This window comes from Macrotis lagotis, chromosome 6, assembly GCF_037893015.1.
Source record: "Macrotis lagotis isolate mMagLag1 chromosome 6, bilby.v1.9.chrom.fasta, whole genome shotgun sequence".
Classification (NCBI taxonomy): Eukaryota; Metazoa; Chordata; class Mammalia; order Peramelemorphia; family Peramelidae; genus Macrotis; species Macrotis lagotis.
The window spans coordinates 181,402,362-181,427,690 of record NC_133663.1 but is presented as its reverse complement, the minus strand read 5'-3'; the positions used below and the strand labels follow the sequence as shown (position 1 = coordinate 181,427,690).

General features: G+C 35.0%; 1 protein-coding gene across 2 annotated transcripts in view; it reads left to right on the top strand.

Annotated features, from left to right (window-relative positions):
- The window catches only part of CARS2 (cysteinyl-tRNA synthetase 2, mitochondrial), an 82,646-nt gene that overhangs the window by 13,304 nt on the left and 44,013 nt on the right, over positions 1-25,329 (top strand). Inside the window, exons 4-7 of one of the 2 annotated variants that reach the window (XM_074192034.1) lie at positions 106-211; positions 3,049-3,132; positions 6,977-7,106; positions 11,134-11,267. In XM_074192034.1, the coding sequence (XP_074048135.1) occupies positions 106-211; positions 3,049-3,132; positions 6,977-7,106; positions 11,134-11,267 (454 nt within the window). The remainder of the gene's footprint in view (positions 1-105; positions 212-3,048; positions 3,133-6,976; positions 7,107-11,133; positions 11,268-25,329) is intronic. The other variant, XM_074192036.1, reaches the window with a different exon arrangement.

Sequence of the window (25,329 nt, the reverse complement as noted above, 5' to 3'; positions counted from 1 at the left end):
ACTTTGTATTCTCAAAGTTTCTTTAATAAGTGAAATACATGATACTATAAATGACTAACATTTTCACAAGTAGTCTAAATCCAGTCCTTTTCTCCTTTACTTTAGGTTCTTCCACCTACAATTTATATGAGAGTAACTGACAATATTCCTCATATAATTTCATTTATTGAAGGAATAATTTCCAAGGGATATGCTTATTCAACTATGAAAGGTAGGATCTTTGTGATTACTATTTAGTTGTAATTTGTGGATGACCATAGTATGTTTGGTGGATTTTTGAAAAGTATGACAATTTATTATTATTATTATTATTATTATTAATGATAGTATTAGCTGGCATTCATATAACATTTTAAGGTTTGCAAAGTATTTATAAGTAATTCATTTTATCTTCACAATCCTGGGAGCTATATACTATTATTATCCTTGTTATTTATTACAAATAAGAAAAGTGAGGGGAGATTTGGAGTAAATGACTTTTCTTTGGTCACTCAGTTGGTCTGAAACAGTTTTGGGTTCCAAGTCCTTTCCTCTATCCACAGTGACATCTATGTCTGTTTGTATCTATGTATTTCTCTACCTTCCTCCTCTGTCTGCCACTGCCTGGTAATAGTTATCAATATCAGCAGAGATTACATAAAATATTTTATTGGACTTTTTGATATAATCCTCACTTTTAAAATATTTTGGTTATTTCTGAAGTAATTATGTCCCATCATAATGCAAATAGATTTCTGCCCTTTAAATGAAATTTGTTTTTAAATTTAACTTATGTAATCATATAAAGTTGCTGATTGTCCAGAGTGACTAAGTCTGGTCAAGAGTTCAGAGGGTTTCTAATGCTCTTCTTAGTTTCCCAAGAAACTGGACTAGTAACTATGGAATTTCATTTTAGTCAGCAAACACCGAAGTGTCTCTCTTACCCTCTTTTCTGACAGTTTGAATCTTGTACTTCCTTCAGTGTACTCCTTGTACATTGGCCCTTACCATCTCCATTAATCTTTTCCTGACCAGCGGTAGTGCACAATGAACTCTCCTGTTTGTAAATATTAAATCATTAACATAATCCTGCAGTTCATTATGAATGATCATCTTACACGAATATATCTAGTATCACAATTATAAATTATAATTTTCAAGAGTTCAAGGACCATGTTTTCTATCTTCCCCCCAAGATCTGACTGTGAGACCTTGAGCAGGTTACTTTTACCATATTAGATCAAACCCAAATTACTCTCTTAACATTCTAATTTGCAGAAAAGGTGCTGACTTGTATTAGTGGTGTTTCCTCACCAGGGAGTTTCTTATACCAGTGAAATCACAGATCTAGGCTCTGTCTATAAGTCTGAAAAGAGTGGAAATTTATTTGGATTTTGGTATTTTGGGAATTTGAAATTTTTGGTAATTTCGGGTCTTATAATGTGGATGGTGGGATTACTTAACAAAGTAATAGTTTAAACAAAATTGGAAAGGGAGATATTTAAGAAAATGTTATATCTTCAAGCATTAAAATCTCTTTTTATACAATTAAATGATATGCCAATAGCTTTTTTTGTCCTATAACCCATACCTGCTCTCCCTTTATAAACACCTGTCTACTAGGCAGTAATTTTTTTTTGCAAGGCAAAGGGGTTAAGTGACTTACCTAAGGTCACACAGCTGGGTAATTTTTATGTGTCTGAGGCTGGATTTGAGTTTAGGTCCTCCTAACTCCAGGGCCGATGCTCTATTCACTGGGCCACCCAGCTGACCCCTATCAGGCAGTAAATTGTTAGCCTGCTTGGAATATTGTATAAGCTTTTAGAGTGGTTTTTCTTTTTAAAAAAGCTCCATTTAAAAAAATTCTATTTAGATTTGTTCTCTCTTCTCACAGTTATCTTAAGAATGAGGTTTAACTGTATTATTATAATATAAACATGACAAATTGGAAAAAATTGAAAGACTGACTTGTCTAAGATAGAAGCAACAAGAAAATTGTCATATAAAAATTGAATCTAATTCATCTGAATTTTGGAGAATAAGCAACATGAAGTAGTAAAGCAAGACTTGGATTTAGGGTCAGAGAAGTTGGGTTCCTGTTCCAACTTTGCCATTCACTGCTTGTTTGTGACCTTAAGCAAGTCTTTGAATCTCTTGAGGCCTCAGTTTCTTCATCTGTAAAATGAAGAAATTGAACTAGGTGATCTCTTAAGGTCTCCTTGAATTCTAAATTCCTGACTTTAATTAAAATACCTATTTCTGTGCTACTTAGTTGCTAATACTACCTACTTTCAGAGAGGAGTATCATCTTCAGCATAAATAGCAGCTTAAACAGAGAAACTTCATATATTAGAATTTGATAATATTCTTAATATTTTGATAAAAGTCTCTGTAGTTCTGAACTTTTTAGCTCTGCTTCATTACAATTTTGCAGTCAAAAATAGGAGAATGGCTACAACTGGTTCTGCAGAGGATTTTCTCATTAAATCTCTTAATTTCATTGAAAAATGTGGTTACGTGGGTCTATGTAAAACTATAGACAAATGTTAATCATAATTATATGTTAATCCATGGAAACAAAGTAAAGACTGACAGATTGCTTTCTATGGGGGTTGGGGGAGGGAAGTAAGATGGGGGAAAATTGTAAAACTCAAATAATATCTTTAATAAAAAAACATAAAAAATAATTATATGTTAATCATCAATTATAAGTAGACTCCTAAAGTGCCTTCATATAGATTAGGTTTAGGGAACCAAATTCATTTATTAATCTTTATGAACTAAAAAGCCCAAGATTAGTGAAATTGCCTTGCCTTATAATCATCTTTAAGGAAAAAAAACTCCAAACCTTTTTTATAAAGAATTTATAAACTCGGTACTTGATCTTTGTCCCAACTTTGTGCAAATTTATTCTTTGAAAAGTATTTTTTTTAGGGGCAGCTAGGTGGCGCAGTGGATAGAGCACTGGCCCTGGAGTCAGGAATACCTGAGTTCAGATCTGGCCTCAGACACTTAATAATTACCTAGCTTCTTTTCACTGTTTTTAGTAATGCTGTTTTTTCTTTTAAGGTAATGTTTATTTTGACCTTAAATCTAGAGGAGACGAATATGGGAAATTAATTGGTATTGTCCCAGAAGGAGGGATGGAACCAGGTAAGTTGATTTAGTTTTTGCCTATAGGCTTTTAAATCTTCTTCTGCTTGTTTTCTCTGATATCTTAAGAGCTTTGAAGATGAAGATAGCATGTTCTGTTTTTCTAAAAAATATGTTTTCATTTTAAAATTTTTATTTATTTTTGAGTTTTACAATTTTTCCCCTAATCTTGCTTTTTCTCCCCTCACCCCCCCACAGAAGACAATTTGCTAGCCTTTACCTTGTTTCCATGGTATACAATTGATCCAAATTGATTGTGATGAGAGAGAGATCATATCCTTAAAGGAAGAAAAATAAAATATAAGAGATAGCAAGATTACATAATAAGGTATCAGTTTTTTTTTTTCCTAAATTAAAGGTAATTGTCCTTGGTCTTTGTTCAAACTCCACAATTCTTTCTCTGGATACAGATGGTATTCTCCATCACAGATAGCCCCAAATTGTCCCTGGTTGTTGCACTGATGGAATGAGGTGAGTCCATCAAGGTTGATCATCATCCCCATGTTGCTGTTAGGATGTACAATGTTTTTCTGGTTCTGCTCATCTCACTCAGCATCAGTTCATGCAGATCACTCCAGGCTTCCCTGAGTTGCCATCCCTCCTGGTTTCTAATAGAACAGTAGTGTTCCATGCCATGCATATACCACAGTTTGTTAAGCCATTCCTCAATTGAAAGACATTTATTTGATTTCCAATTCTTTGCCACAACAAACAGGGCTGCTATGAATACTTTTGTACAAGTGTAAAAAAAATATTTTTATTGATATCTTTGCCTAGATTTCTTCACATCCCTCCCCCTCTACTCCCACAAACCTATCCCTTATAACAAATAATTTTTTTTATAAAAAAAAGGGAAATGGAAAGGAGAGGGAAAAAAGATTAGTAAAATTAATCAAAACATTAAAAAAAATAGATTTTCTGTAGTGTTCCACATGGACCCAGACTTCTGCAAAGGAGCAAAGAGAAGTGTCTTCTAATATCTTTTCTTTGAGACCAAAATCTCCTTTATAATTTCCCAACTTTCAGTTTGATTATCTTATGATAATTTCTTTTTTCATTCTAGTGCTGTATGTTGTTTTCCTGTTGTATTCCATTTCTAGAATTTAGTCCATGTGCAACCTTGTAAGTACTCAGTAAATATTAATAACTTCAGATCAAAATTGCTCTGGGAAGTGAAGAAATAATCAAATTTGTACATCAACTGAAAAGAAGTGTGCCATCACATCCAGGGTATCCTTAACCTTGCCTCCCGAACTATTTAAACCAGGATTTTACCAATAGTTGCATTGTTTAGTAGGTTCTCAGGAATGAGATCTGTGCTAATGCAAGAAATGAGATGGGATTTTTCTTTTCTTTGTTTTAAACTCATTTACTAATAGTGATGGGCAATCTCATTCAGGTTTTACCAGAGAAACCTTGAAAGATGTATAAGTTATGAACAATTAGATTGATTTTTCTCGTGGCTGACCTATAACGTCAGAGGAGGTATAATCATAAGCATCATTCACTACTTTGGAATTTGGGAAGTCTTGTTAGCAGCTTTGGTGAATGGAAGTATGTTCCAACATGAAAATGAGGGACCATTATTTTGAAGAAGTTGGTACCATATAATCTTTTATAGAGTTAAATCTACAAGTGATATGTTAAAAGAAGCTTTGGGAGATGAACATTTAATGTCAAGAAAAAGATTTTGACTGGAACAAAGAATTTAAAGAAGGTAGTGAAGTTATATATTATAAAATGATTTCATGAAGTGGTTCTCTAATCCATAGAATCTCTGAAAATAGTGAAATAGGCTTATCTTATGTTTAGACCATCATCTACCAAGATAAATCTGTTCTAAAAAGGAGAACATAAAAAGATGAGAACAATTTTGAGAAGGTTGTATCAATTAGTAATTTATTTAACAAGTAAATTTAAGTGCCTAAGTCAAAGAAGGGACAGCAATTCTTTTCTTTAAAAGGAACTGTAAAAATTATTTGTTTTTGAGGAAATACAGTAAATGATAATAAAAACATAATATTTCTAGTTTGATCCAGAATCAAATGTTGCAATCACCAGGGAAGAGAATATTTATTTCTTTAAAATTTCTGGAACTCTTTCTGTAAAATTTCCTTTATTAGGTCAGTTAACTAAGCTTATATGGGAATTTTGAAGGATTTGGTGAGAAACCAGTGTTATCCCCCATAGTACATTGTATCATTTCTTGTATCATGACTTAGTTTCATATGACTTTGGGTTATTTTTAAGAAATCAAATTTCTTCTCAAAGGAAAACAGATGAATATTTGCTGCTACTGAGAATATTTAGAATAATTTGCTTTTCATTTTTTAAAAAACGTATTTTCAGAAACTGAGTTTAAAACTGATTAAAGCAATGATTGCATTGGTTGACTATATTATGTGTAAAGCTTCCCCAAGATGACTCTTAAAGAACATTCAATGTAGAAATATCTTTTAATATTTTATAGGCCTTCTGATTCATATCAGTTAACTCATAGATATATATTCACAACTTTAAAATCCAACAACTCTGAAATTAGAAAGACATTTATTTTATAATAACTTACATTATTGAGTCTTCCCTCATTTCCTTTATTATGGTACATGGTCCTTATTTGCAGACAGTAGGTACTAAGATAAAAAAAAAATCTTTAATACCGCAAATGTATGTATCATTTAGATAAATTCTCCAATGCTTTCTTCCCAGAGACAGCTGGCCTAAGAGTTGAGAAATCCTTGTATTAATTTTAGACACTGCCAGTCAGTCAATTTTGGCACAATAAATAGGGTACTGGCCTTGAGTCAGGAGGACAGGAGTTCGAATCCAGCCTCAGACACTTGACACTTAAAAGCTGTATGACCAGGGGCGGCTAGGTGGCACAGTGGATAGTACACTGGCCCCGGAGTCAGGAGTACCTGAGTTCAAATCCGGCCTCAGACACTTAATAATTACCTAGCTGTGTGGCCTTGGGCAAGCCACTTAACCCCATTTGCCTTGAAAAAATCCTAAAAATAAAACCCCCAAAAAACCTGTATGACCTTGGGCAAGTCACTTAACCCTGATTATCTCAAATCCAGAGCCATCTCCAGTTGTCTTGGAGTGGGCCCAGGTGACTCTAGAGGGGAAAAAGTGAGGCTAGTGACTTAGCACAGGACTCTCACCCAAATCCAATTCATGTGCTTGTCATAGCATCACCTTCCTTTGATAACAAAGGACAAACATCATCTTCACCAGACCTTTGTGCTAGTAACAATTACTGTCTCTAACTTTTAGTTATCTCAGCTATCCAAAGGAAGCGGGTTGGAGTAGATCATTTCCAAGGTACTTTTTCTAGCTCTTCACTAGACTTTGTAGAAAGGATGGATCACTTTTACCTTTTGATATTCAGATTTCAACATTCATATGGGAATAAAGATCTAAATAAGGTCATTCTGACTGTACCCTAATACCATGCAGGTTGGCCCTCTGCTTAAAACAGAATAAGCACCTTCTGGCACTTGCCTTGACTTGCATACTTTATTGTTGTAGTTCTGAATAGAAAAATTCTTTTGTAGTCCTCGCTAAGGATTATGTTCTCAAAGATATTTTTTTACAGATGATTGAGGTAATGTTGAGTATGTAGACTCTTAGAATTTTATCAGTTCTCATTCACTTAATCATTTTACCAAAACTAGACTTCTGTTATTTTTGTAGGGAGGGGAAAATCAGGGAAAATAAAAATTTTGTGGTCACTTCTAAGTCTGAGCAGAATTATTTGAGTGTATTTTTAGTTGTCTCAGTTTCACACTATGTTAGTTAAAAAATTTTTTTTCTCCATGGAATAATAACTTTGTTGTTTCAGATGATTCTGATAAACGGCATGCTAGTGATTTTGCTTTGTGGAAGGCAGCTAAGCCTCAAGAAATTTTTTGGATCTCTCCTTGGGGAAATGGAAGGCCTGGCTGGCACATTGAATGTTCTACAATCGCAAGGTCAGTTTCCTTGTATAACTTGCTTTATGTACTTATTTAATGTTGGCTAATGGAAAGCAAACAGTACACAGTTTAGTCAGCAGAGGGTGTCCATGTAATCAGATGTAGACAAGGAAAAAATTATTATAATTTGTGGAGGAATATAAAGAAATGTTTGAATATGTTCAGCTATAATAATTTCATTTCTAAAATCTCAGTTGTTAGTAGATACAGTTGTTTTATAGAGTTCTGGTTTTCAGGTTTTACGGAAGTGATTTCCAGTCTTGCCTTAGTTTCTGTCTTGTGGACAACATTATTTATTCATATGGTTATCTATTTACTTTTTGCCAATAATGTTCTTAGAAAATTTTAAAGCAGGTCATATGATGGATCTCTAGCCTGACTATCAGATTCTGATGGGACTTTAGAAAAAAGCACAATATTTTTATGGTACACTTAGTCTGTTGTTTGTTTTTCTGGGGAAATCAACTTTTAATCATCTCTGCTGTCTGTCAGTCAACAGGTTGTTATTTAACCTCATGTTTGGGCACTAACTGTTAAGTTTATGATCCTCTCTGAAATTCTAGTTCATTCACATGACAGTCTTTACTCCTTAGTCTATCATAAAGTCGTTCTACCTTTTTATGGAAAATCAATTCAAAATAATTCAATTCAACAAACAATTGAAATGTATAGAAAAGAGCACTGTGATAGACACTTAGCTAAAACAGGGTACCTGCTATTATGGAACTTATAACTGCGATTATATTGTTTGTGATATTGTGATATTATTTTATACCTGTTAACTATTTAATGTGTAGAAACATTTATTTTGCCAATCACTGGATTGTCAATGATTTTGAATAGTCTGAATTAATTTATTCTGAGATTGAATATGGCCTTAGAAGTGATTCCAGTAAATAAAATCAAGAAATGTTCAATTCACTTCAGTTGAACTGGAGGTGCAAATCAGATTAAAATGAGCCTGAATTTCTTTGTTGTAGTCAGTTATCCCTTTAGGGTAGAAGACTGATCTTCTCTTATAGTAATTTGTTTTTTTGTTGACTCTTTATGATCTCGACACTGAAGTGGTTTGCTGCTTTCTTCTCCAGCCCATTTTATAGATGAGGAAATTGAGACTAACAGGGTTAAGTGACTTGCCCAGTTTCATACAACTAATAAGTATCTGAGGCCATATTTGGACTCATGAAGACAAGTCCTGCATTCCATCTACTATGCTATTTAACTGCCCCTTTTTATAGTAATAGGTGTGCATATATTTAATTTGAATAGTGGTCATGGGTATATAGCAAGCACATTAGTGACATAATTGGATGGAAACCTTTTAAATATTAATTAGTAGCACTCCTGAAGAAGCGAGTTCTGAAGAACAGAGAGAATTTTAGATCAGTGAATTTAACTGGCTTTTTGAAATATATTCTTAGTGACACAATCACTGTTCCTTATGCATGTGAGTTAACTTCCTAGTATGGTAATTAAACTAGAAGAGTAAGGAGATCCAGGAATTTATTTTTAACTTTGCTATTTAATTTATTTGTGAATTTATATTGTGTTATTTTAATTCAGAAGGAATTCCAAAGGACATATTGATATGTAATTGTAAAGAATAGAGATGACATAATAATATAAATTTAGGAAATTCTTTTTTTTTATTAAAGATATTTAGTTTTAAAATTTTTCCCCTCATTTAGTAAATTCTTAAAGATACATTTCATTCTGAAGATTGCCATTGTATTAATAATAACCAGATATTTAAAAACCAGTTATACTATTGAAAAGTATTTTTTCCAAAATGATCAGTGTGAAGAAGCGAAGTTAGGAATGTGAAAGTAAGCAGCAGAGTAACAGGATGATTTTGACTTTTTTTTTTTTTAGGTTTTTTTGAAAGGCAAATGGGATTAAGTGGCTTGCCCAAGGCCACACAGCTAGGTACTTCTTAAGTGTCTGAGGCTGGATTTGAGCTCAAGTACTCTTGACTCCAGGGCCGGTGCTCTATCCACTGCGCCACCTAGCTGCCTGATTTTGACTTTTTAACTGAATATAAAATTAAGTTTCTCTATGGAGAAAAGCTGCCTTCTGCTCCCATCAAACTAGTTTATTTAATGCCCTCTGAAAAATGCCTTGGGGTGGCTAGGTGGCGCAGTGGATAGAGCACCGGCCCTGGAGTCAGGAGTACCTGGGTTCAAATCCGACCTCAGACACTTAATTACCTAGCCGTGTGGCCTTGGGCAAGCCACTTAACCCCATTGCCTTGAAAAATCTAAAAAAAAAAAGCCTTCTATTTTCCTACCTTTATCTTTTTTGTTCATGTCATTTGTTTTGCTGGAAATGTCCTGCTCCATCTTATCTATCTATTAAAGGTTCTTAATCTGGAATCCTATGGAGTCCTTGGAGGTGGGGGGTGGGGGTGGGATTTAGGAGGGTTGTCCATGAATACATTTGAAGGGTTTCATGAATTTGTAGGGGGGAAAAATTACATCTTTATTTTTATTATCTTCTACTAAAGTTTGACTTTTTCTTCAAGTATTTATTACACACACACACACACACACACACACACACTCCACCTATACCCCCTTTTCTCACTCTCTCTCAGAAGAGGTTTTTAGGCTTTATTAGGTTTTATCTTTAGACTGTCTGAGGGGGTCCAAGACGCAAAAAATGGTGTGGAATGGTTAAGAACTCCTGACTCAATCAAATCTGTACAGGGCTAGGATCAAATTCTTTCTCTGTAAAGCATTTGACCATCCCTCCCCAAAGTGATTTCTTCTTCCTGTGAAATCCTGTAGCAGTTATTTTCTGAATAACTAATCTAGCAGTTATTCATATGCCAACTTCTCTTACCTTATTGAATTGATTCTTAAATTTTTTTAAATGTCAGTGTGTATTGTATATTTTTTCTCAATTAGAAGTACTTTGATGGCAGAAATAGTTCTCTTTGTGTTGCTTTTAGTGCCTAGTTCGGAATCTCAACATTAGTTAGGGATTCAGTAAACTTACAACCAAGTTATAAGGTGGAAACATGAGCTTATCTAGGCAGTAGGGTGCCACTGATACTGTTCATTCACATTCTACTCTTTGTAACCTGTGGGTCATGCTTGCTACTTGGCAAAGGTGCTGAAATAGTGCAATTTCCTTCTCCATTGGGTTAGGACAATGACTTACCCTGAGTCACACAGCTATTAAGTATATGAGCTCTGATTTGAACTTGTCTTCCTGACTCCAGGCCCACCCATCATTAAGCTACATCATGCTTTGGATTAAGCTAAAATGGCTTTAAGCACCTGTCAAACAGTCAGCAGGTTTCAAATGAATTTAGTATTAAATAATTTTAGTAGAATTGCCTAATATTAGGTTCCCTTAATAATGAAAATTTCACTAAATAAGCAGGAAAAGCATGACTGAAATATATTGTCTTGAATCTGTTAACTTGGTTTATGTGGTATCTGAATTCCTGAGCCAGCCAAGAAAATCAGTCTCATCACTTTGCAGTCATCCTGCAACTATTAACTTCTTTCAGATCAGGGCACTTGGCTGTGCTGTGTGTTTTGAGTGTTTTTTTTTTAAATGTCATTTATTGATTTCTAGACTCAAAGAAAGATTAAGACTTCACTGGGGCACTAGGTGGCGCAGTGGATAGAGCACCAGCCCTGGAGTCAGGAGTACCTGAGTTCAAATCTGGCCTTAGACTCTTAATAATTACCTAGTTGTGTGGCCTTGGGCAAGCCACTTAACCCCATTTGCCTTGCAAAAAACCTTGGGGGGGAAAAAGACTTCACTGGAAGGTACAAATTTTAGTATTAAAACTATGTTAAAATGCCATTCTTTGAAATAATTTTAATTTGTTTTAGCATTTTGGAAATGCATTAGAAATGAACAGATGTTTAGTGGTTTTAGTAGAGCTTTGTGTTTTATTTTAGTAATTTTCTTTCTGTAATATTTTGTGGGACTGGGGATCATGAACACTTGACATTCTGCAGAAAAGTTGCTGAGTAAGTATATTAAAGCAATTGAATATGTTTTCCAGTTTAGTGTTTGGAAGCCAATTGGATATCCATACAGGTGGGATCGATTTAGCTTTTCCACATCATGAAAATGAAATTGCACAGTGTGAGGTATATCACCAGTGTAAGCAGTGGGGAAATTATTTTCTACATTCAGGTAAGTGACATTTTAAATTTCTTTTATTTTGTAAAAATTCACTTTTTCCTGATACGATAGTGTTAACTTTGAAAGAAAAAATATCAAATGAACAATAAATTGTCATCTATTTAGAATCCATTTGTTTTCTGAATTTCTGTGATCTGTTGGAACCATGAATTTTTTTCTAGTAGTGGATTACTAATGAATATACTGAATGGATGAATATAGAAATAAATTAGACTAACTAGATTGTATATACTGAAAGGAAAAATGTTCACTGAAAGAAAAAATGTTCAACATGATGTGTAATTTTTTTGCTCTTGACTAAAACTATTCAGAAGACAGTTCTAAACTTTGGATAGAATAATATATTCACCTGACCTGTTTTCTTTAACTCTGTCTTATATTTAATTGTACGTAAATTCTAATTTTTTTTAAACCTCTGCCTCAGAAGTCAAGTTATATAACATGTATCTGAGATCCTGAGCAATTAAGTATAATTGGATTTGTCTGTTGTCAAGAGGAAACTGACAAGAAGCCTAGTAGATAATAATAATAATAACATGTAGTAGAAGATGTTATCATGATTTTTAAGAAGAGTATAAGAATAGTTTAAGGTACAGAGAAGGCATTTAAAGCATAGGATAAAAAATCAACATGAGGTAAGGAAGAATACACCAACAATTTGGACAGTAATATGCCTTAATCTAAATTGTTAACATCTTTGTGATGTGTACTATTTCAGTTTTTCTAAAAATTTTTAGTCTTTTTGTTTAATAATGATTGTCAACAAAAATATTAGTAGTAATAATAACTTATATTTGCACAATTCCTTTTAGTACAATTTCTTCCTCAATACCCAGAGGGAGGAAGGTAATGCTAATATTATCTTCCAGTGAGGAAGTTGAAGCTCAGAAGGACTAAATGACCATTATCATAAGTGTCAAATCCAGAACTTAAACTTAAACTAGCTTTCTTTTATGACAAGCTCATACTGCCTTATGAGAATAAAGAAAGGAAGTTACTTGTTTCCCTGGGTGTTTGTGACAATATTTTCTTTGTATTTATATGTGTGGTGATCCCCCAGGAATTCTAGTATACCAAGAATTGGGTTTCATTGTATCTTATCTTCATATTGTCTAATGCACTATGTATCTTATAGGAAACACTATATATACTACTTCCTCCTCCTTCCCTCACCCCAAACACACTTGTCCCCTTAATCATCTAAGTCTAAAAATTAATTTTTCTCATACATCTACTTAAAAGGATCTGTGATTTGTTATATTCAGTTGTCCCTCTGACAGCCTAAATCTCAAATTCTTCTACTTGTGGACTGCTATGGCCAACAACTAATCGCTACATAGACAAATAGTTATAGAGTGTCTGAATTTATTTAGGCTGATCCACAGATGAAAAATGCATAATTTATTAATGGATTTGTACTTGAAGCCTTTTCAATTTGGTATAACCTACCCAAGTTCAGTGTTTCACTGAAATGACAAGTTCTTTAGGAAGTTGGGGTCTGTCTCTAAACTGATGAATGCTGGAGGAGGCCTTCAGTGTGGGGAAATTTAAATGAACCAAATGGAAAAAGGGGGGGGAAATGCCTAGAATTAATATAAAACATTATTAATATGGGATGTTTTGGATAGTCTATTAGACATATAGGTCTTGTTTCCCTGAAGGAAGCCTAGGAACAGTGGATAGCAATCACAAACTGGCACATATGGGTTTGATGTAAAGTAAAGTTTATTTGCAATTTGAGCCATCTATTTAAAAGTAGGCTCAGGAGATATGTAGTAGGTTCTCTCATATTAGAGAATTTAAAGCAAAGGCTGGATGACCACCATATTGGATGAAGCCACATAGCTTTGGATGCTCCTTTCAATTTTTGAAATTATTTGATTCTATGAAAATGTCTCAAAAACTCAAAGTCATTGTGTTAAACATATACAGATATATACTATGTATCCCACCTAAAATCTGAGGTTGCTCAATAAATATTAAACAGCCAATATCTTTATATTTTTGCATTCCTCACAGCTTTAAATTTTACCCTTTTAAAATTTAACCTGCCTATGATATTTTCAAAGTATCTTATTTTAAGAAAATCTAATGTGTGTGAAGAACATGAAATGATTTTGCTGCTGTGTTTGTGAAATGTTGGTTGATTTGTGTTCTGGGTATATCCATTCTGTCACAACTTTACCTTGTTGCTACTCAGTAGGATCAAGAAATATAGTTGCCAGGTACCTTACGGTGTTGCTTGCTACACTGATTTTTCAAAATCAATAGAAAAGAAGATACACTTCAATAATTTTTTTGTTGATTCTTTTTTCTTTTTTTTACATATAATTTTCTTTTTTTGAATGAAATTATTTTTTCTTTTTTTAATTTCTTTTCATTTATTTACCCATTACTAAAATATTCTTATTGTAAGAGTAAACACAATCCCTACTCCCCTCCACAAAAATAAAAAAAAAGTCATGAGAAATAAATTGAAAGAAAGGAAAAAAATGTGCTTCAGTCTGTATTCCCATACCATCACCTCTGTCTCTGGGGTAGATCACATTCTTTATCATAAGTCCATCAGAGAGGTTACTTCCATAGTTTTCCACAGTGTTACTGTTGCTGATTGTAATTCACTTCATCTATTCCTCCCCCACTACCATTTATTATATTTTCTTTCTCCTTTCACTCTGTCCCTGTTCAAAAATGTGCTGTGGGGCAGCCAAGTGGTGCAGTGGACAGAGAACCAGCCCTAGGATCAGGAGGCCCCAAGCCTACATCCCACCCCAGAGACCCAGCAACCACCTAGCCCCGTGATCCTGGACAGGTCACCCAATTCCAAGACCTTACAAAAAGTAAAAAAAGACAATGTATTATATCTGATCATCCTGTCCCATGATCTACCCTCTCCTCCATCACCAACATATCCCCCTTCCTTCCCCCATCCCCTTTCTCTCCTTTTTCTAGATTTCTGTACCCTATTGAGTGTATATGCTATTTCCTCCCTGAGCCATTTCCAATTAGAATGAAAGCTCCCTCATTCCCCCTCACTTTCCTCCCTTCCATACCATTGCATAAGCTATTTCTTAACTCTTTTACATGAAATATCTTAAGCTATTTTATTTCTCCTAGTACATTTCCCTTTCACCCATTGACTCCATTTTTACGGTATACCTTCAGATTTGGCTCTCTCTCCTGTTTCTTGACTATAAAAGCCCCTTCTAACTGCTCTGATAAATGAGAAAATTCATGTGAATATTAACAATATCATCATTCAGTTCATCATCATTAAGTCCCTCATAATCTGCCCTTCTTGTCCACCCTCTCTATGCTTCACTTAAATCCTATACTTGAAGATCAAACCTTCTGTTCAACTCTGGTCATTTCAACAAGAACATTTGAAATTCCCCTGTTTCATTGAAAATCCATCTTTTCCCCTCAGAAGAGGATGTTCAGTTTTGCTGGATAGTTTGCTGGATGGCATTACAAGTTCTTTAGCCTTCCTGAATATTCTATTCTAAGCCCTATGAGCCCTTAATGTGGATGCTGCTAAGTCTTATGTAATCCTGACTATATCTCCATGGTATCTGAATTGCTTCCTTCTGGCTGCTTGTAATATTTTCTCTTTGACATGTGAGTTCTGGAACTTGGTTATAATATTCCTGGGGGTTATTTTTTTTGGATGTCTTTCAGGAGGAGATTGGTGGATTCTTTCAATGTCTATTTTGCCCTCTGCTTCTAAGATGTCAGGGCAATTTTACTGTAGAAATTCTTTAAAAATGAAGTCAAGGTCTTTTCCTGATCATGTCTTTCAGGTAGCTCAATAATTTTTAAATTGTTTTCCCTGGATCTGTTTTCCAGTTCTGTTGTTTTTTCAATGAGATAGTTCACATTTTCTTCTAGTTTTTCATTCTTTTGGTGTTGAATTATTGTGTCTTGATTCTTGCAAAGTCATCAGCTTCCTTTAGCTCCATTCTACATCTGAAGGATTTGTTTTCCTCAGAGAGCTTTCTTATCTCCTTTTCCATCTGGCCAATTCTGCTTTTTTTTAAAGGCATTTTCCTCATTAACTTTTTGGATTTTTTTTTTCTCATTTGACTTAAACTGGTTTTTAACATGTTGTTTTCTTCAGTATTTTTTTTAATCTCCTTGAATAAGCTGCTGACTTGGTTTTCATATTTTTCCTGCATCTCTTTCATTTCTCTTTCCAATTTCTTCTCTACCTCCCTTACTTGATTTTGAAATCTTTTTTGAGCTCTGAAATAGCCTGAGAAGTTTGAACTTTATCATCTTTAGATTGTGTGTTTTGGTCCTCCATGGGACCAAAGTAATTGTCTTTTTTTTCTGTTTACTCATTTCCCTAGCTTGTGCCATGGTTTTGGGGTGTTTCCTGAGCTCAAAGGACCCTCTCATGGACCTCAGTTCCTTATGAGGGGTTCTGACAGCTCTCCTGGTCTGTGAATGACCACAAGCTCACCCTTCTGACATGAGACTGTGAGGAAGGTTACTGTTCTATGGGGGCCCCAGACTAACCAGAGTCTGAATATGGTCAAAGCCCCAGAGTTCTGTCCCAGGGATAGAGAAGAAACTTCAAAATTCCCCCCTCCCCCACTCCCTTACCTTCTGTGGGCTGATCACTCTAGAAGCAGCTGCCAGGGTGGGGCTCCCTACTGGGTGGCTCTGTGGGCCTACTAACTTTTCCTGGGGTCTGGGCTGTGCTGATGGCCTGCAGCTGTACTGAGGGCCACAGCTTCATTGAGGGAGGGCCGTGCTGGCCTGGACTTCATGCTGACTCTGACAGAGGTCTTTCCCCACTGATTTTCCAAGTTATGCTTGGTGTTCCCTGGGTTGGAAGGTCAGGAAACTACTTCTGCTGCCAGCAGCCAGTGATCCCAGGGACCCAGTCACCCCTTGAAGGGTGAACTCCTTCACTCTGGTGTACTGCTACCCCCTCCACCCTCATAGAACAACCTTCCCATGGTCTTCCAGTTACCTTGAGCTGGAGAATTAACTCACTGGATCTTTTTGTGGGATCTGTATGTCGAAAATTCAATTAGAATCATAATTTTAAGGTTTTTGAAATATTTTGGAGAAAGCTCCTAGGAAAGGCTGTTCTACTGCCATCTTGGTTCTGCCTCTCTACTTCAATAATTAAGGGAAGTAGCTTATTTATTGATTGGAATTTGAGAAATTAATTCTTAGGGGACATTATGTAAAGTTTTCAATGTAAGGTGCTATACTATGGAATAGAAAATATTTGGATTTCTTTTCTAAGTGCTTTGATGAATAAAAAAGAACCAGGGTTTGTAAAATTTATTCATGTAAAACCTTTGGTAAAGGCTTTCATGAACTGATGCAAAGTCAAGTAAGCAGAACCAGGAAAACTTTGTACATAGTAATAGCAATATTGTACAGTGATCAATTATGAATGATTTAGCTTGTCTTAGTAATATAGTTATCAAAAACAATTCCAGATGACTTATGGTGGAAAAGGTCATCCATATCCAGAGAAAGAATGGATGAGTCTGAATCAAATCAGAGTGCACAGTTGTCACTTTAAAGTTTTTTCATGGTTCTTTTCCTTTGCCTCTTTCTTGGGCTAATATGGTGTACAATGTTTTACTGGTTCTGCTAATCTCATTCGGCATCAATTCTTGCAAATTCCTCCAGGCTTCCCTGAATTCCCATCCCTCCTGGTTTCTAATAGAACAATAGTGTGCCATGATATACATATACCACAGATTAAGCCATTCCCCAATTGAAGGACATTTACTTGATTTCCAATTCTTTGCCACCACTATCAGGGCTTCTATGAATATTTTTGTATAAGTGATGTTTTTACCCTTTTTAATCATCTTTTCAGGGTATAGACCCGGTAGTGGTACTGCTGGATCAAAGGGCATGCATATTTTTGTTGCTTTTTGGGCGTAGTTCCAGATTGCTTTCCAGAAAGTTTGGATGAGTTCACAGCTCTACCACTAATGTATTAGTGTCCTAGATTTCCTACATCCCTTCCAGCTTTGATCCTTTGTGGCCATATTGACTAATGTGAGAAGTGTGAGGTGGTATCTCAGAGAAGCTTTAATTTGCATTTCTTTCATAAGTAATGATTTAGAGCAATTTTTCATGTGATTATGGATCGCTTTGAGTTCCTCATCTGTAAATTGCCTTTGCATATCCTTTGACCATTTGTCAGTTGGGGAATGACTTTTTTTTTTTGGAAATTTGGCTCAGTTCTCTGTATATGTTAGAAATGAGTCCTTTGTCAGAAATACTAGCTGTAAAAATTGTTTCCCAATTTACTACATTTCTTTTGATCTTGGTTACAGTGGTTTTATCTGTGCAAAAGCTTTTTAATTTAATGTAATCAAAATTATCTAGTTTGTTATTAATGATGTTCTCTATCTCTTCCTTGGTCATAAACTGCTTCTCTTTCCATAGATCTGACAGGTAAACTACTCTTTGATCTTCAAGTTTGCTTATAATAATTTTTTTTTGTCTAAATCCTGTATCCATTTTGATCTTATCTTGGTATAGGGTGTGAGGTGTTGGTCTAATCTAAGTTTCTGCCGTACTAACTTCCAATTTTCCCAACAGTTTTTATTGAAGAGAGTTTTTTTTATCCCAATAGCTGAACTCTTTGGGTTTATCAAACAGCAGTTTACTATAATCATTTTCTGCTATTGCACCTACTCTATTCCACTGGTCCACCACTCTATTTCCTAGCCAATCCCAGATAGTTTTGATCACTGATGCTTTAAAATATAATTTTAGATCTAGTAAGGCCCAAGCCACCTTCTTTTTTTATTGAATCCCTGAAAATTCTTGACTTTTTTCTCCATATGAATTTCCTTACAACTTTTTCTAACTCATTAAAGTAATTTTTTGGAATTTTTCTTGGTAGGGCACTAAAGAAGTAGTTTAGTTTTGGTAGAATTGTCATTTTTATTATGTTAGCTTGGCCTATCCATGAGCAGTTGATATTTGCCCAGTTATTTAAGTCTGATTTTATTTGTGTGAGAAGTATTTTGTAATTGTTTTCAAAAAGTTTTTGAATCTGCCTTGGCAGGTAGATTCCTAGGTATTTTATATAGTCTGAGATTACTTTGAATGGGATTTCTCTTTCTAGCTCTTTCTGCTGTATCTTACTAGTCATATATAGAAATTTTGAGGATTTATGAGGGTTTATTTTATGTTGTGTGACTTTGCTAAAGTTACTAATAATTTCTAGTAGTTTTTTTAGATGATTTTTTTTGGATTATTTAAGTATACCATCATATCATCTGCAGAGAGTGAGAGTTTTGTTTCTTCCTTCCATATTCTAATTACTTCAATTTCTTTTTCTTCTCTTATTGCTGAGGCTAACATTTCTAATATGATATTGAATAGTAGTGGTGATAAATGGGCATCCTTATTTCACCCCTGATCTTATTGGGAATGCCTCAGACCTACCTCTATTGCATATGTTTGTTGATGGTTTCAGATAGATGCAGCTTATTATTCTAAGTAACCAACCATTTATTCTTACTCTCTCTAGTGTTTTTAGTAGGAATGGGTGCTGTACTTTTTCAAAAGCTTTTTCAGCATCTATTGATATGATTTCTGATAGGTTTGTTACTGGTATAATTAATTATAGTAACAGTTTTCCTAATATTGAACCAACCCTGCATTCCTGGGATAAATCCTACTGGTCATAGTGTATTCTCCTAATAATAACTTGTAATCGTTTTGCTAAGATTTTATTTAAGATTTTTGCATCTATATTCGTTAGGGAGATAGGCCTATAATTTTCTTTCTCTGTTTTAACTCTTCCTGGTTTAGGAATCAGCACCATATTGGTGTTATAGAAAGAGTTAGAGTTCCGTCTTCACCTATTTTTCCAAAGAGTTTATATGGAATTGGAATCAATTGTTTCTTAAATGTTTGATAGAATTCACTTGTGAATCATCTGGCCCTGGAGATTTTTTTCTTAGGGGTTTCAATAATGGCTTGTTGAATTTCTTTTTCTGAGATAGGGTTATTTAATTTCCTTTTCACTTAACCTGGGCAACTTATATTTTTGCAAATATTTGTCCGTTTCAGTTAGATTGTCAAATTTATTGGCATAGAGCTGAGCAAAATAATGCCTAATTATCACTTTAATTTCCTCCTTCTTGGTAGTGAGTTCACTGTTTTCATTTATGATGCTAGTAATTTGGTTTTCTTTTTTTTTTAAATCAAATTGAACGGAGGTTTATCAATTTTATTGGTTTTTTCATAAAACCAACTCTTGATTTTATTTATTAGTTCAATACTTTTTTTGCTTTCAATTTTATTAATTTCTCCTTTAATTTTTAGAATTTCTAATTTGGTATTTAATTGGGGTTTTTTAATTTGTTCTTTCTCTAATTTTTTTAGTTACATATTTAGTTCATTGATTTCCTCTTTATTTATGTAAGCATGTTTTTTATTTTTTATTTTCTTATTTTTTAAAGATTTTATTTATTTTGAGCTCCACAGCCTTTCCTCTAATCTTCTGCCTCTAATCTTCCTTCTAATCCTCTAATACCATTCTCTACATTGTTTACATGGTACACATCTATCCAAATTGAATGCGATGAGAGATATATCATAACCTTAAGGAAGAAACATAAAGTGTAAGAGATAACAACATTAGACAATAAGATATCAGTGTTTCTTTTCCTAAATTAAAGGTAATAGTCCTTGGTCTCTGCTCAAACTCCACAGTTCCCTCTTTGGACACAGATGGCATTCTCCATTGCAGACAGCCCCAAACCTTCCCTGATTGTTGCACTGATAGAATGAGCAGGTCCATCAAGGTTGATCATCATCCCCATGTTGCTGCTATGGTATACAATGTTTTTTGGTTCTGCTCATCTCGCTCAGCATCAGTTCATGCAGATCCCTCCAGGCTTCCCTGAATTCCCGTCCCTCCTGGTTTCCAACAGAACAACAGTGTTCCATGACATACATATACCACGATTGCTAAGTCATTCCCCAATTGAAGGACATTTACTTGATTTCCAATTCTTTGCCACCACAAACAGGGCTGCTATGAATATTTTTGTACAAATGACGTCTTTACCCTTTTTCATTCATATAAGCATTTAAAAGATATAATATATCCTCTGACAGTTGCCTTCAGTGAATCCCATAGGTTTTGGTATGTTCTTTTATTATTATCTTTATCTAGGATGAAATAATTCTTTTTATAATTTGGTGTTTGATCCACTCATTTTTTTAAAATGAGGTTATTTAGTTTCCAATTAGTTCTGGATCTCTATCTCCCTGGTCCAGTATTTCTATATGATTTTTATTGCATTATGATCTGAAAAAGATGTTTTCATTGTTTCTACCTTTCTGCAGTTGATTATTAGGTTTTTATGCCCTAGTTCATAGTCAGTTTTTTTATAAGTGCCATGTATTGCAGGGAAAAAAAGTGTATTCCTTTCTATCCTCATTTAGTTTCCTCCACAAGTCTATCATATCTAGGTTTTCTAACATTCTATTTATCTCCTTAACTTCCTTCTTGTTTATTTTATGGTTAAATTTGTGTAAATTGTGGAGTGGGAGGTTGAGGTCTCCCACTAGTAGAGTTTTGCTGTCTGTGTCTTCCTGTAGCTCTTTCAATTTCTCCTCTTAAGAATTTGGATTCTATACCATTCATATGATATACCATATACATATTCAGTATTGAAATTACTTTATTGTCTATGGTACCTTTTTAGGAGTATATAGTTTGCTTCCTTATCTCTGTTAATGCTATCTATTTTTGCTGCTGCTTTGTCTGAGAAAAGGATTGCTACTCCTGCTTTTTTCACTTAAGCTGAAGCAAAACATATTTTGCTCCAACCTTTTACATTTGCTCTATATGTATCTCTCTGCTTCAAATGAGTTTCTTGTAAGCAGCATATTGTAGGATTCTGGTTTTTAATCCAGTCTCTGCTATTCACTTACGTTTTAAAGGAGAATTCATCCCATTCTTATTCATTTATAATCATTAACTCTTTATTGCCCTCCCTGCTATCTTCCCTCTGTTTGTGTTTTTCCCTTTATCCACATTCCCCAGTATCTTGTTTCTGAATACCTCCCCCTTCAGTGTGTCTGCCCTCCTATTTTTTTTACCTTTTCATGTGTCTCTTGAGCCTCCTGTTTGATGTCCAGATTTTCTATTTATCTTTCCTCTTTCTTTTCATCAGGAAATGTTGGAAGTCTCCCATTTCGATAAATGTCCATCTTTTCCCCTGGAAGAGAAGACTCAGCTTTGCTGGGTAGTGGATTCTTGGCTGCATTCCAGGCTCCCTTGCTCTTTGGAATACTTCATTCCAGGCCCTTTGATCCCTTAATGTTGATGCAGCCAGGTCCTGTGTAATCCTTACTGTGGCTCCTTGGTATCTAAATTGTTTCTTTCTGGCTGCTTGCAGGATTTTCTCTTTATCTGATAGTTCTAGAATTTGGCCACAACATTCCTTGGTGTTTTTGTTTTAGGATTTCTGTCAGGAGAGGGATTAATGTATTCTTTCAATAACTGTTTTGCCCTCTGGCTCCATGATATCAGGGCAGTTTTCCATCACTAAATCCTGTAATATTAAGTCCAGGCTTTTTTTTTTTTCTCTTCAGTGTTTTCAGGAAGACCAATTATTCTCAGGTTGTGCCTTCTTGATCTATTCTCAAGGTTTGTGGTTTTGCTGATGGGGTATTTTACATTTTCTTCTATTTTTTTTTTGATTTTTTGTTTTGATTTAATAGACTCTTGCTGTCTCATAAAGTCATTAGTTTCCACAGACAGGCATTAGTTTCTTCTTTTTTTTTTAAGAGAACAATTTTCTTCATTTACCTTCTGCAACTCCTTTCCTAGTTGGTCAGTTCTATTCTATTGTTGAGGTTTCCATTTGACCAGTTGAGGTTTTGAGAGAATTATTTTGTTTTTGCATTTGTCCAATTGTATTTTCCAGGGATCATTTTCTTGTTGCAAGGTGTTAATTTTATTTCCCAAATTTTCCAATTGATTTTTTTAAAGTCCTTCCTGATTTCTTCCAGGAAATCTTTCTGTGCTGGAGACCAGATAATATTTTTTTATTTTTTTTTTTAATTAAAGGTATTTGAGTTTTACAATTCCCCCCCCCCAATCTTACTCCCCCCCCCCCCCCCCGCCACGGAATGCAGTCTGTCAGTCTTTACTTTGTTTCCATGTTGTACATTGATCCAAATTGAGTGTGATGAGAGAGAAATCATATCCTTAAGGAAGAGACAAGAAGTCTAAGAGATAACAAGATCAGACAATGAGATATTTGGTTTTTTTTTTCTAAATTAAAGGGAATAGTCTTTGAATTTTGTTCAAACTCTGCAGCTCTTTATCTGGATACAGATGGCATTCTCCTTTGCAGACAGCCCAAAATTGTTCCCGATTGTTGCACTGATGGAATGAGTGAGTTCTTTACAGTTGAACATCACCCCCATGTTGCTGTTAGGGTATACAGTGTTTTTCTAGTTCTTCTCATCTCACTCAGCATCAGTTCATGCAAATCCCTCCAGGCTTCCCTGAAAACCTGTCCCTCCTGGTTTCTTTTAGAACAATAGCGTTTCATGACATACATATACCACAGTTTGCTAAGCCATTCCCTAATTGAAGGACATTTATTTGATTTCCAATTCTTTGCGACTACAAACAGGGCTGCTATAAATATTTTTTGTACAAGTGATGTTTTTACCCTTTTTTATCATCTCTTCAGGGTATAGACCCAGTAGTGGCATTGCTGGGTCAAAGGGTATGCACATTTTTGTTGCCCTTTGGGCGTAGTTCCAAATAGCTCTCCAGAAAGGTTGGATGAGTTCACAGTGTAATAGTGTCCCAGATTTCCCACATCCCTTCCAACAATGATCATTATCCTTTCTGAGACCAGATCATATTCTCAGAGGTTTTAGGTCTCTTTGAGTTAAGGGTCTTTTCCTTCTGGGAATTTTTGTATGGCCTCTTCTTTTGCTGGCCTTTCTTCATTTTCTTAAGACCTTGTGTTGGGGAGGGGCTGGTTCACTGAGGTTTGGTGTTGAGATCCCTAGAGGCTTTACTCACTGGGTTTAGTAAATCCAAATGGGCCAGCCATTAAACTGTGTTGGCTGCTTTCTCTGGAGTGTCTGTGACCTTGATTTGAGGCTCTTTCCCTTGGCTTGGGGGGAGGGGTGGTTGAAGCTGCTGATCACTTTTAACTTTGAGCAATGGTGGGCTTTGTCCTAGGACCAGGTAATTGCTCTCCCTATTTACAGCTGAGGGAGCTCTGCTGCTCCCACCTAAGCCTGGGGCAGAGGTGGGTTGTAATTGTTTTTGTTCTGGGAAGAGGCTTCAGCTGCAAGGAAGGTTTGGACTCTTGAGTTCTTTCTGACCAGAGGAACCCAGGGATTGATGTCTGCAACTCTCCCCCACAGGAACTCACCCTCCAGCCAAGCTCCAGATAGTCAGTGCCACAACCAAAGCCTCTACTCCCTAGTTAGAACACACCCTGCAGCCAATCAAACCAGTTCTACTCCCAGGATCTTGCCCTGCTTCCAGATCAGGCTAGTCCAGCTCTCAGGCTCTCACCCATCTTGTGCTCCTGGCAGAGTCCACCCTCTGTGCCTGGGCTCACCCACAATGCCGAAAGACAAATCTTGAGGTAGATGTTCTTCTCCTAGCTTCTCTTTCTGGATTTTGTAGATTGGATTTCTGTTAAGAGATTTGTTTCATAATATATATATATGACGGAATATCAAGATACTTTAGCACTGTGCCTGTCTTCTCTCCACAATCTTGGCCAGAAGTCCCTTTTTCTATTACTTAAGCTTTTATACTAAAGATAAAAGAAATATTATGTGTCTCTTTTAGTAAAACAATGTTGAATTATTAATCCTTCCCAATGAAAAGAGTTGAATTAAGAGTAAAAAAGTCAGATAAATCTTATTTGAGATACTGACAATCTTAATTTAGTAATATAATATTATTTGATAACCACATGATTCATTCGAGTTTATATCACTTTTCAGACACTTTAATCTGTGAACCGTTCTTAGAAAACATTTGTGTTGTAACACACGGTGTTTTAAACAGACTAGGAAAAAAATCTGTTTAAATAGAAATCCCTCTACTAGGAACAAATATTTCAAGGAGATATTTTGGGAGAATTGACTGCTTTGGAACAATGTCAAACAAAGTGCATGTACATGCATGTATGTGCATGTTTGTATATGCATGTGTTTTAAGAAAAAGGGTCTTATTGAAACTAACCTCTTTTCTCATATATGTGACAAGGAAGACATGAACTAATTCTAGAAAGACTCAGTGAATCTGTAAAATCTCATTTAACCTGGGAAAGAGAAGGCTTGGGGACATTATAGCTATCTTCAAATGGAAGAACAATTGGACTTTATATTGTATAGTTCCAGAGGAGGGGTCTTAAAAAGGTAGGAGGAAGGTGTAGTGATGAAGACTTTTCTCAGAGTAGCCAAGAATTTCTAACAGTTAAAGAAATAAAGCTTTCCCATAGTGAAAATGGGCTGCCTTTTACTGCCATTCCTGGAAAGGAGCATCTAAGCATAAGTAGTATGATAACAATTGGTCAGGGATGTTGTAAGGTTGGGAGGGGAGGAAGTTGAACTAGAGAATCTAATAAGATTTGTTCCAACTCATAAGATTCTATTTATAAAAAATCAGAGAAGTCTAAACTTTTTGCTCAACTTTAGAGTTTTCTTGTCAGATTGTCAAAACTTGGAATATAATGTTTAAATTAAGAAATTTGCTGCCAGTTTCCTCATTTGTAAAAATTAGTAAGATATTAACTATTCACTTGGTGCTTAGTCTATTAAGTAGATGTTTCTAAATTGTGGGATAAGATGAAAATAGGATCTTAATGAGATCATTTGAACTAACTGGATTTTGAGTCCCCTTCAGTTCTGGAGCTGTGATTTTGTTATCTATACTTAGTGTTATGCTTACATTAATATGTTAGCCTTGATTGAGCCAGAGATGCTACTGTGCTAATAGAAAATAATTTTTCTAATGCCTTTGATTACTTATATTCACTTCTTAGATTTTTCT